The sequence below is a fragment of the Microtus oregoni genome, unplaced genomic scaffold (assembly GCF_018167655.1).
Source record: "Microtus oregoni isolate MIOR12 unplaced genomic scaffold, Mior012 000009F_ref0000495, whole genome shotgun sequence".
Classification (NCBI taxonomy): domain Eukaryota; kingdom Metazoa; phylum Chordata; class Mammalia; order Rodentia; family Cricetidae; genus Microtus; species Microtus oregoni.
Window position 1 is genome coordinate 21,030,183 of NW_024543068.1, and position 12,076 is coordinate 21,042,258.

General features: G+C 48.5%; 1 protein-coding gene across 4 annotated transcripts in view; it reads right to left on the minus strand.

Annotated features, from left to right (window-relative positions):
• The window catches only part of Syne2 (spectrin repeat containing nuclear envelope protein 2), a 135,599-nt gene that overhangs the window by 2,089 nt on the left and 121,434 nt on the right, over window positions 1-12,076 (minus strand). For all 4 annotated transcript variants that reach the window (XM_041658050.1, XM_041658049.1, XM_041658053.1 and 1 more), the window contains 9 exons: window positions 8,974-9,256; window positions 8,433-8,501; window positions 7,386-7,525; window positions 5,540-5,654; window positions 4,252-4,454; window positions 3,079-3,279; window positions 2,518-2,649; window positions 898-1,089; window positions 168-254 (listed from right to left, as the gene is read on the minus strand). In XM_041658050.1, the coding sequence (XP_041513984.1) occupies window positions 168-254; window positions 898-1,089; window positions 2,518-2,649; window positions 3,079-3,279; window positions 4,252-4,454; window positions 5,540-5,654; window positions 7,386-7,525; window positions 8,433-8,501; window positions 8,974-9,256 (1,422 nt within the window). The remainder of the gene's footprint in view (window positions 1-167; window positions 255-897; window positions 1,090-2,517; window positions 2,650-3,078; window positions 3,280-4,251; window positions 4,455-5,539; window positions 5,655-7,385; window positions 7,526-8,432; window positions 8,502-8,973; window positions 9,257-12,076) is intronic.

Here is a 12,076-nt window from a genome sequence, read left to right on the forward strand (position 1 = left end):
ATCCATAAATGATCGTAAAAAATGTTAGTTTATCTTTTCGTCAGAAGGTGGAAATAGATTGGTGCTGTCACAAAAAGTCCAAGGGGCCCTGGAATCTCAGGTTTCTGTCATCTTAATGACTTGGAGAGCCATTCTGGGTATTTTTTTAAGGAAGGAAGGGCACTCACCTTTGCATAGGAAGCAGGTACAGAGGCAGCTGGAGGCTGTTCCCCAGAGTCCACTTCATCAAAGCTGGCCAGAGAGGGGTCGGGATTCTGAAAGCCACACCCAGTTGTTCAGGTTAGGGCAAAACAAAGCTCTAGGTGGTCTCAAGAGCACTGTGCGTTATAATTTTCCAAGGAGTCATTAGTTCCTATCCCAGCTTAAAGCCTCCTAATTGCTCTCTCCTCCCACGCAAATAGACTTTTTTCAGAAAAAAAGGCCACAGAGCTGGAGCACAGGAAACCCATAACTCCAACTGGCCGTGAGTCTCCATACATCACTGATAGATCTCCAGCCAGGGGAGATCACAGTCTGGTATTCCCTTGAGTTACATCACATTTTCAAGAGAACCAAAAGTCAGCAGATTAGAGGACAATCAGGAAAGAGAAACCAGGACAGTGAGGAGGGCAGGAAATCATGTCATAAGAGACCGTGAAGGCTTGTTTCCAGCACAAAGGTAGAGACGATGGCGGGACCCATCTTGCATATAACCCTACTTGGTAGACAGGTACAATTGCTATCTGCCTTTTTTCAAACGACAGAACACGCACATGGGGCTTATGTAACTTATTTGATAAAGCTGTGCGGTCCGAAAGGGGCTGAAACTACACAGACTACCTGCCCCTTGCACCATAGTGAGGCTACAACCTGTCTTCCTGCGCCATCTTGACACGGTAAAGCAACAACTGGACTCACCAGTCTTTCCTGCAAGGACTTCAGATCTTGAGCCACTTGCTCGCGCAGCTGTTTGAGTTTCTTCTCGATTACATGGACCTTCTCTGCGGCCTCAATGTAGTCTTCTCCGTGCCCCTTAACGAGAAGGCCAGAGAAAATCTCCTGCAAGGAGCTGACTTGAGGCTGACGGTCTTCCAACTCCTTTTCCAGTTGCTGAAAACAAAATGGTGCAAAAACAGTCGTCAGCAGGGAGCATAGGGTAGCTTTCTCTGCTTCAGGGAGGGATGCTAGGTACCACTCAGCTCCAGGACTTCCTATGGTTCATGGGTACCAGTCTCAATCCTTGTTTGGCTTAGCACTATTAAGAGAGCGGCTCAGCAGGTTGTACCCCACCCCTGTTTTTAGTTTCTTTTAACTCTAATTTATGTTGAGAAATCAGAGGAAAGAAGCGATGGGGTGTGGTGTAAAGAAACCCCTTATACACAAGGTCAGAGAAACTGAAGTCAGTCGAGAGCTATGAGGTCAAACCCTCAGCTTAGATAGACAGAGGAGGCACCGGGTGATCACTGGGCTGTTGTCTGGTTATGCTGCTACCTCCATCCAAATTAAAAGACGAAAATGTGTTTCAATCACATTTCAAGTTCTTAGTAGCCACCTGAGGGGCAGACAGGACATTTCCACCCATGTGGAAAGTACTCTTGGGCACTGTTAATGCGGGAAAAAAAAATCCTTTAAAGCAATGCCCAGCAATTTTAAATATAAAAATCAAACTACATATAAGCTTATGGATTTAAAAACAAGTCCCTTTGTGAATGTGTGGGAATGTACAGGTCTCACCTTGGGCTTATTTGTGCAAAGCACAACTTCCAGGAATTTTGAGTATGAATATAGACAACTCAAGCTCCCCCAAAATGAACAGTACAGTCAGGCCTCTGTGCCCCAGGGTCCTGCACCCACAGTCAATCAGCCATGGATCAAAAAACCATTCACAACAAAAGAATTACTACTGTTCTGAACACATAAATGCTCTCCTTAGCTGGGCGGTGGTGGCGCACGCCTTTAATCCCAGCACTAGGGAGGCAGAGCCAGGTGGATCTCTGAGTTCGAGGCCAGCCTGGTCTACAAGAGCTAGTTCTAGAACAGCCGAGGCTGTTACAGAGAAACCCTGTCTCAAAAGAGGAAAAAATAAATGCTTTCCTTGCTGTTATTCCCTAAGTGTGGTGTAATAGAGATGTATAGTATTTACACAACAAATTTACATTATACTAAGAAGTGTAAGAAATCAAGAGGATTCAAGGTATATATGGGAGGATTTGTGTAGGTGGTAAACAAATGACATATGGAAAACCATGTACCTTTCACCCAATGGACTCAAGTACCCCCAAATCTGGGTGTGTGCAGGTGTCTAACCACTCTGCTGTGGATATCCAGGGATGAATATATTAGTGGGGAAAAATGCTTCAGTGGGCTTGAGTTTCAAAAGTATTTTTAAAACACTTGATGCCCCTAATTCCCGAGAGAGGATCTTCACCTCTCTACATGAGCCTAAGTCACAGCCACCTATGGCACTGTGGTGCCCAGAATGCTAGGGGAAGCTCGGACCTGTGGAAGTACAGAAGTGGTCCTGTGGCAGGGACTCACCATGAGCTCTTTCTGACACTCCAGGAGCACCTCGCGGTCTGCCTCTGGGCTGGCGACAACGCGTGCCTTCTGCCTTCGGCTCTCTGCACTCGCTAGCCACAGGAGCAAGTCCTGACTCAGCCGGTGGAAGTCCTTTAGAGACAACATTCTCATCAGAGGGAGCTGGCTCGCCTTTCTCAGCTTGGCCAGCCTTCTATACACCATTGTTTAGTCCTACAGATGAGCCCCAGAGACAGGCGCTGGATGATTCCCAGGTCTTAGAAGGCAGCCTCGGGAAACGAAGTGCTCTCCTGTTACAGGGCTAGGACTCTGAATCTCTCAAAGGATAGAGAGAGGCAGTTTCCTTAACCCGGTGGCAAACTTGCTTTACCTTTACTGTGGGCTTGAGCAACAGGCCTGGAAATCCTGGGCAAGCACAGGGCCCATTTAATGGGAGGAGGGGCATAGGGGCTTTCTTACTCCCTAACCCAAGCCAGCTCTGGTGATGGTAAAGTTATCTGTGGCTCCTAGCACGTGGGCCGGGCTGCTGCTGGGCCAGAACCTTGGGCTGAGTCAACGTACCTGGCACTGCATGAGGGACTGTCGTAAGTCCTCTCTCCAGCTGTCCATCACCCCCTGGACCGTGTCCCAGGTCAGGCTCAGCTGGTGGAGCCTATTTTGGAGTTCTGTGGATTCGGGGCTCTCGCTCGGCAGAGATTCCTTGTGGCTCACGTTGACAGAGGCCATTAAGGCCTTGTAGGTAGCAAAGGCTTTTAATATCTCCTGCCACCAAGGGAACAGATCAGATTAAGACTTCTGGCGGCAGGAAAAAGGGGCTCCTTTGCAATACCTTCTCCACACTTCTCCAAGCAGTGGCCACCAAGACGAGAGAGAAGGCGGCTGTGAATGGCTGGGGAGTGTCAGCTGAGAGAGCTGCCTTACAAGGCTAATGGACTTGGCTGCCTGGCTGGGTCTGACGGCAGAGGCCTGCCTCCTGGCTGACAGACTAGCCCAGAGGTACGAGGAGACTCCACTGACCTCCACAGTCCCTTCTCTGTCTTAGGAACCATTCTCGGTAAGACTAAATGTTTCCCAGATAAAAAAATACGTAGCTATTTTGCATTTGCCCCTAGGTACCCCAGTAATGTCACCCCTTTAAGAGGAATGGTAACCTGGGAAAAACAGATGTGGAGAGAAACTGGACAACCCCCAAGCCTCCCGTCCTAGGCTTCAGGACCTCAGATTTATTTGCTCAGGGCACCCCCAAAATGCAGAGTTTAAGCTGCCCCTCCCCTGCACCCTGGGCCACTGCTCCTGAGCCTAGGGCTGATGACATAGGTAACAAATCCTAACTGTACAACAGGGTAGCTAAGTCAGGCCACAGGACTCCTCAGCCAGTGAGCCAGGAAACAGCCACTGTTAGGCCTGTGTGAACCACCTCATACAGGTCAGAAGGTTGGCTTTATGCTGCCTCACACTGGCTACCAGCACCTCCTCAAGGAACTAAAATCCAGATCTTTGCAGCCCTTAGGATCTGAGCCACATCTCAGCAGGGCGATTATCCAGTAGATTCTCTTCCATGTGTAAAGAGAAACCTGCACATCTGTCGTTACTGAAGGGAAAGCGGATGACCTCTCTACACACATTAGCTGCATGCTGCCAGCTACAACCAAACCCAGGTCTGATCTGTTTGTTCGGCACCAAAGTGCATGCCTGCTCTGGTTTCCTCTCCCCTCCCCCAGGGCTCCCACTCACTTGCAGTTTCTTCACCCTGAGTGCCATTTCCTGGACGTCGGAGGGAGGCTCTGCCAGCCTCAGGGCTTCCAGCTCCGCTTCAGTTTTTTCAAGCCAAGCGGCGATGGTGCCGAGGTCAGAATTCAGCCGCTGCGCGTTCTCTTTTATTCGGAGTTGGCCGTGAAGCTCCTGCGCTTGAATCAGCTCCCATCTGTCGAAGGCACCTGGAATCCAAAGCTGCCGGTTAAAGCGAGCACATGTTCTCAGCTGTGTGTGAGTGGTCAGGGCGGCACAAGTGAGTCCAGGATGCTCCAGGCAGGAGGATGGGAGCCAGGGAATCTCCATGTTCAAGGCCCACCCCCTCCAAAGGCTAGAAAGATGTGGGGACAGAGGGTGAGGAAACCCAACCTGTGGCCAATTGCTGTTCTAACCTCCAGCTCAGCAATTCAGATGGTGTTGCTGTTTGGACTCGAATGATGAGCATGATGCGGGCATTCTGATCATTCGACTTCACATTTAGTTCAGCAACTACTTTGGTAACTATAGAACTTGTCTCACAAGGCAGTTGAGACAAATGTGTTAATTTCCGCCTTCCCATCTTGTTTTTCCATACATGGGAAGTCATTAAAATATGCATTTCAGAGTGGGTTGGTGGTGGCACACACCTTTAATCCCAGCACTCGGGAGGCAGAGGCAGGCGGACCTTGTAGACCTGCCTGGTCTTACAAGAGCTCGTTCCAGGACAACTAGAACTGTTACACAGAAACTCTATCTAGAAAGCCAATAAATAAATAAAAACCCAAACAACAGAAACAAAATAATGCATTTCATGCCCAGGTGGTGGTGGCACACACCTTTAAATCCAGCACTTGAGAGGCAGAGGCAAGCAGCTCTCTAAGGCCAGCCTGGTCTACAGAGCAAGTTCCAGGACAGTCAGGGCTATACAGAGAAACCTTGTCTCAAAAAAATAAAACAAACCATGCATTTCATCTTTTGGGGATCCTTTTGTCACGCAGTGTATAAAGAACACTGTTCAAAGGGCCAGAGACACAATTTTGCCTACCAAGCCTAACCCCAGCACCACAATGGAAAAAATCCAATTTAAAGTGAGATGCTTAGAGATCCATTCATAAACACAAATGGGCTTATTTTGAAATAACAGAGGCTATTGTGGGGAAAGTTCAGCAGTCTCGGTGAATTATGTCACTGTTTGATCTCTAATGTTCTATCAGATAAATGTCGACGTAAACACCTGACTAGGCCCAGATCCCAAACTCCATATCTGCTAAGGCATGCCCAGTTTTGGTACCTGGCTGCTGTCCCGTTAAAGTGTCCAGCTGTTCACCTTCCTGCTGGGGACTGCCCTTTGAGCCTCTTGGGCCTTCTTTGCCATCATCAGTGCCTTGACGTAATAGGAACTTTACCTGGAATGAACCAATGTTTTAGGTTTATATATCTATAAAACCAGAAAGGGAGCTAAAGAACACCTGGGTTCATGGGAACAGTAGAGAAAGACATGGGACCCTTCCCACCAAAAGGTAACTGATACGTGACAGACGCATCCTTGCACATGGCAAGATCTGTAAGCGAGCAGAGCCGAGGGCTGAAAGCAGGCCTCGGCGACAGCCCATGAAGCAAATGGAATGTCAGTGACGGGGTAAAATGGCCAGTTTAGTCCGCAGCCTTCCTAGGAGTCTCCACACAAAGGGTCAAAGTGATCACCAATCTTATGAGACAGCTCCCGTGGGGGCACTTTTACACCCTCACAGTGTTCCGCAAACTCTCCCTGCTCCTCCACGTCACCCTGTTGAGGTGTTCGGCATTCTCCTGGCTGTGAATGGGAAACACAGGATCCTCCGCTCCCCTGGGCCATTCATTCTCAGTCATCCATTCTTCAACGCACACAGTGACTCTTCTGCTCCCACAGAGCTGAGTGGCCTATGATGTCACGCCTTTCCAAAAATAAACGGATCCCTTTGAGAAAAGCTGGGCTTTCTCTGGATCATTGTCTACACGGCCTCTTTGTGTGGAATGGGGAAAGGGAGACTTCCGACCTCTGGTAACACACGTGGTTTCGCATCAAGTAGAAAAGCCGAGCTGCTGAAACTGGCCAGGTGAGGAACACAGGCCTAACGCCTGGAAGAAGCTGAGGCACAGGGTAGGGAGGGTACCGGGGCTGGGTGGGGTCTCCTTCCCCAGTCTTAGGCTGTAACATGGATGGAGACAGAAGTAGAAGCTGTCTGCTAGGCCAGAGGAGGAGCTCTGATTCAGCCAAGGCTATATCAGATTTGACCGGTTAAAGGCAGAACTGTTTCCAATCCGTAGTAACAGTCACCCCTAGATGTAGAGGGCATTTTGGCTAAGCCCCTTGGTCCTCCACCTCCACTGCTGTTTGGCTTCCCTGAAAGATGCTTGTGGCACTACAATGCAATCAGCATTTTAACCCAGTTAATCAATCCCTCATCATTAATGCTCTGGACTAACAAGGATCTATGGCCACCTGCTGCATCACCAAAGCGCATCAGGAACCCATGCAACTAAGAGGCGCAGGCGCTTTGGCACAAAAAGCACCCCAATACTGTATTAGTAAGGACCACACCTCCAAGGGCCTCCTCCCTGTACGCACTTCAATCCCACTGTATGAAGCAGGTCTGCTGTCAGCTGGGGAAGGCTTACAGAATGCTGTATACCCACTGTCATGACCAGGGAACCAAATCCACACCCTCAGCACACCGCTTCAGATAATGAAGCACCTTTTTTTGTTTTCTGATGTGCAATCAGAAAGCAAATACAGCAAGGATTTGAGAGCCAAGAGGCAGCTTAGGGAGACTCTGTTATTTATACAGATAAATTGCCTCTAAGGGAGCTAGTTCTCTCATCGGGTCACTATCAACACATAGATTTGGGGGCTGGAAACCCTCAAGCTAGTCCATTTTCTGGGTTCTACTGAAGCATGGGGACCTCAGCAAAGGGCTTTGTTTTTTGGGTGGCGCTAGGAGCTGAACTCAGGACAAGCTAGGCAAGTTCTATCACTGACATCCCCTTCCTGAAGTCCCCTCAGAAGAAATCCCACCACTTCAAGCAAGACAGTTCAAAAGCGAGATCGGAAGTGCACGCCTGTCTCTGGGCTACATTCCCAATGGGTCCAGACTTACATAGGCTGGTTTGTAAGGGGTGCTGGCATCTGAGGGGACCGGCGCCACAGTCCTGTCATCTTCCACTGGTTTGTAGTGATGCTTGGCATGGGAAGGGCTGTCTGGAACATGCCACACGTGGCCCTCAGCAATGGATTTGCCTGAAACAAAGCGTCACACCGGTTAGGGTCTACCCTCCAACCAGAGGATTCCTGTTTAGTGACATAAACATGGTGACAGGTGACATGGCATCAGGTTATAGTATCGAAATGAGTTCCGCAGCTTTCCTTGCAAAGCATGCATGTTTGCAAAATGTCAGTACGTCTTGGAAGGACATGAAATGGGTCATGCAACTGAGCAACACTGCACCTTCACGAGATGGGACCACAGCGGAGCACAACGGACATATGATTTGCTGCAGGAAATGATGAGTGGCATTCTGGGTGGTGCTGGTGTCTAGTCTGGAGGGGACCCTGGGCAGGAAGGCCAGGGCTGGGGGCCAAGAGGCTAGAAGGCTTCTGAGGAGGGAGGGCAAGGGTGACCGTGACGATGGGGGCAAGGACCAAACAGCCGCTGACAGCTCTCTACCACCACTAGAGATGGGACAGGGTTGGGGGTTAGGACCAGAGCTGCAAATCAAGGCGAGGTTTCTTCTGCCGTGGCAAAGGCAGAGGTCCTTTCTAACCCCAGCCACACATCTCAGGAAATCACCAGAAGCAAGGAAGTAGTTTGAAACCAAGCCACCATGAAGAAAGCTTGGCCTGTGCTGAGGGGCTCCAGTTAGGTGGAGGAAAAAAATAACAAAAGGAACCATGACAAAAACTCCTTCTGCCGGACTAGAAGTGGGCGGGGGAGGGAGGTGGAGACCACTCTGGAATGGCGTGGGATCTTGTAAGGAGCACGCAGGTATGGTGAGTACAGCAGCATAAATACACCATGACACGAGGACCAAGGCGCATGGTGTCCACAGAAGGCACAGGTCAGACATGACGCGGGAGCGAGGTTTAGGATGCAGTGTGTGCCATGGGATGCGGCCATGTTGAGACACATGCACGGGCAGGGGCCTACCAGAAGATGCTTTCAAAGATTTTGTGGTCATTTTAAGATATGCCTCAGGATTTTCAGGGATTTCTACATCTGAAAAAGAACAATGTCATTGTCCTCACCGGAGGTGCCAGCAGGGTAAAGCCTAGGCAGTAAGTCAACATAGCAGATTCATTGCCAGCTTTTCTAGCAAAAGGATTTTTGAAACCAGAAAGACTGGTTTTTCCCAGTCAACTCCTGTTCATGGCAGTGGTGTGTTAGGGGCACACATGGCAAAAAGGGCCACACTCGGTCTACTAACTCATAATAATTAACACCATAGAAAAATCAATCGATGAGTCTCCCATTGGCTAGAAAAACATCAGAAGATGAATTTCATTCCGCTTATAATAGGAGTGAGCTCATTCTCAGGTGACACAAAAGGTGGGCAGGGCAGAAGCCAGAAGGCCACAAGCCTGCACCATCCACTGTCTGGACTCTGGATCACCAAGAAATCACCAAGCTGCTAGGGTGCTAGAGATAGTCAAACGGGTCAAGTGCACAGGCCTCGGGTAACTGCCTTTACCTGACAGTGCGCTGTAGAACGGACCCTCGTCGTCGTCTTCATGAGAAGAAGATCCCCCCACATCACCTGTGTGATCCCACTCCAGCGGGATCGAGTCCACACTGACGGGGGTCTCACAGCCAGACCGCTCATGCCCCAGAGCCGGGGGCACAAGGTGGCACAGTGACTGGGAAGACGGTGGCTCCTCCATCTCTCTCCTCTTACGCCAAGAGTCAGCCTGGATCTCTCTTGGGTCTTCTATGTCCGTCTCATTCTCGGAGGCTTCCTTTTCATCTTCTAGGCTCTAAACGAGAGGGCCCCGGTTTTAGGATGAAGTGGTTTAAAGGCTGCTGCCGCTGTAAAGAGCTTTGGGAGTCGGCCTGTCTAGCAATTCTGAGAACAACTGGCATTAACATTTCTTAAGTACTTAAAAAGGAGCCGAGAGAGGGTGGACTGGGGAGAGGGCTCAGAGAAAAAGCCATTGCCACACATGTGTGAGGACCTATGGAATCCTTTGAACCCAAGTGAAAACAGGACATAGTATTCTGAGTGACTCAAATCCTAGTGCTCCTACTGGAGGCAGAGTTCCTGGATACTCATTTGCCTGTTTGACCTATACGGCTTAGTCTGTGTACACAGCAGCAAGCAAATTGGAATATTATGGAATATTCCTTTACACTGGGTATGATGTGTCACCGTGATTGGTTTAATAAAGAGCTGGATGGCCAAAAGTGAGGCAGGAAGAGGTTAGGCAGGACTTCTGGGGACAGAGAGGTCTCAGGAGAAGAAGAGAGGCGGAGTTGCCAGCTGGATGTGAAATAAACCAGGATGGATATAATGGAGATGAGGGAACAAACTATGGGAGGACGTAGATTAAAATATGTGGGTTAGTTTAAGTTATAAGAGCTAGTTAGAAACAAGCCTAAGCTAAGGCCAAGCTTTCATAATTAATTATAAATCTCCATGTCAGTTTTTTGTGAGCTGAGGCCCCAAAAGATAAGTCCGTCTACTCTGGAAGGTGCGGTCCGACAAATGCAATTGTCCTCTGACCTCTAACGTGCTTCATGGTACATTTGTGCAACCCCTCACACACAGATGTGCAAGCACACGCACGCATGCCATTTATTAAAAGGTCTCAGGTCTTATGTATGGTTATTCAACTTCGAACAATCCACAGTGGAGCCTGGACTCTGAATTTTTAGAGAAGCCTAGCCCTTTTTTCTTAGAAGAAAATAAAATAATAATAATAAAGTTGAACATCTAACCTAAATAAGTTTATCTAGAAGAGAAAGAAGCAATGGCTAAAGTGTCATATGGCTGATAGAATCACATGTTCTAGTTTGTTCTGTGTGTGTGCAGTGCATGTATATGCATGTACATCTATGTGTATGTGTGCATATGAAGGTGATACTAGGTGTTGTAATAGTTAATCTTGATGTCATCTTGATGAGATTCAGAACTACCATGGAAACACAAGTCTGGGCATGCCTTTGAGGGGTTTTAGAGATTAGGGCAAATGGGGTGGGGAAACCCACCCTAAACATGGGTCAGCACCATTCTATGGGCTGGGGTCCCTGATTGAATAAAAAGGAAAAAGTGAGCAGAGTACCAGCTGTCTGCTTTCTGACTGGTGCCTCACGTTCCTGCCACGTGACTTCCCTGCCATGATGCACGGTACCCTTTGCGAACGGAAAGGAACCTTTCTTCCGGAAGTTGTTTCCATCAGGTATTTTGTGACTGCCACAAGCTAAGTTAACTGACACAGGTGCCTTCCTCCATCGCACTCCATCCCATCAACTGAACCTGGAGCTGGCCGACTCAACTAGACTAGCTGGCCAGGAAGCGCCAGGCTCCTCCCCAGTCTCTGTCTTCCAGCACAGGGTGACAGGTGCCTACTGCTGTGCCCAGCCTTTTATGTGAGTGCTAGGGATCCAACCTCAGGTCCTCATGCTTAATACAGCAAGCACTTTGCCAGCCGCTACCTCTCCACCTCCCTCCATCCTATCTTTTATTTTCCAATTTCATAATACAGTGTCTCTATTCAGCTTACATTATAGTGCGCTACAGAGAAAACTCTAAGCAAATACCTTTAAAAATGGGGACTTCTTGGAGACTTTCTGAGGCTACACTGATAGGAAAACAGCTACACTTGAAGTCTGCCAGTCGGAGCACACACAAAAGAAACCATCTAGCCAGACATGGTGGCCAATAAGATGGAAACGCTGAATGAGAGCCTTAGCTCCATGCAAACTTCACCAACTGTCTCGGGTTGAGGGAAACAGCAGGTCACGTTGGAAAGCTGGCACATTGGATACTTTAACGGTGAGAACAGAGCACGGGACAGGTAAAGGCATTGAAGCTTTCGGATGTGAGAGGAAAAGGCAAAATAAATTCTCAAGTGGCTAATGTGTATAATCCAAACTAGGCAGATTTCATCTAGGGGATGCCGACATTGGCCAGAAAAGCCCTGCACTGAGGATGATACGGGCAGGGGAAAGGAGCACAAATCCCAGGCACCATCCTGCCCACTGCTAAGTAACTGTTGCTCTAAATCAGTAAGAGTGAAAAAAAAAAAAAACAAAAGACTCCCCCATGCCATTTTTGTTCCTATTATTGTTGTGCTTGGCACCATTTTTAAAAATTAGTTTCTTAATCATTATCTTGAAAAAGAACATTCTAGAGTACTATCATTAAAAACAGCTTGGAAAAGCAGGGGCTGGAGAGATGACTCAGTGGTTAAGAGCACTGCCTGCTCTTCCAAAGGTCCTGTGTTCAACTCCCAGCAACCACATGGTGGCTCACAACCATCTATGATGAGATCTGGTGCCCTCTTCTGGCCTGCAGGGACATATGCAGGCAGAACACTGTATACCTAATAAATAAATAAATCTTAAAAAAAAAAAAGAAAACAGCTCTGGAAAACATGGCCACTGTTGTGTCTTACAAGGCAGGTCTAAGGAATCCACCTTCAGAGGTATAATGTCACACTGCCTACAACCTGTAACACTAGAGCATACACTTAAAGGAGCACTACTGAGACTCGATCCACTTTTCCAGCAGAGGGCCCAGAGGCTGGTATGCCATGGCTCTGTAGCAATGCACTTAGGATTTCCTCTTCATTAGC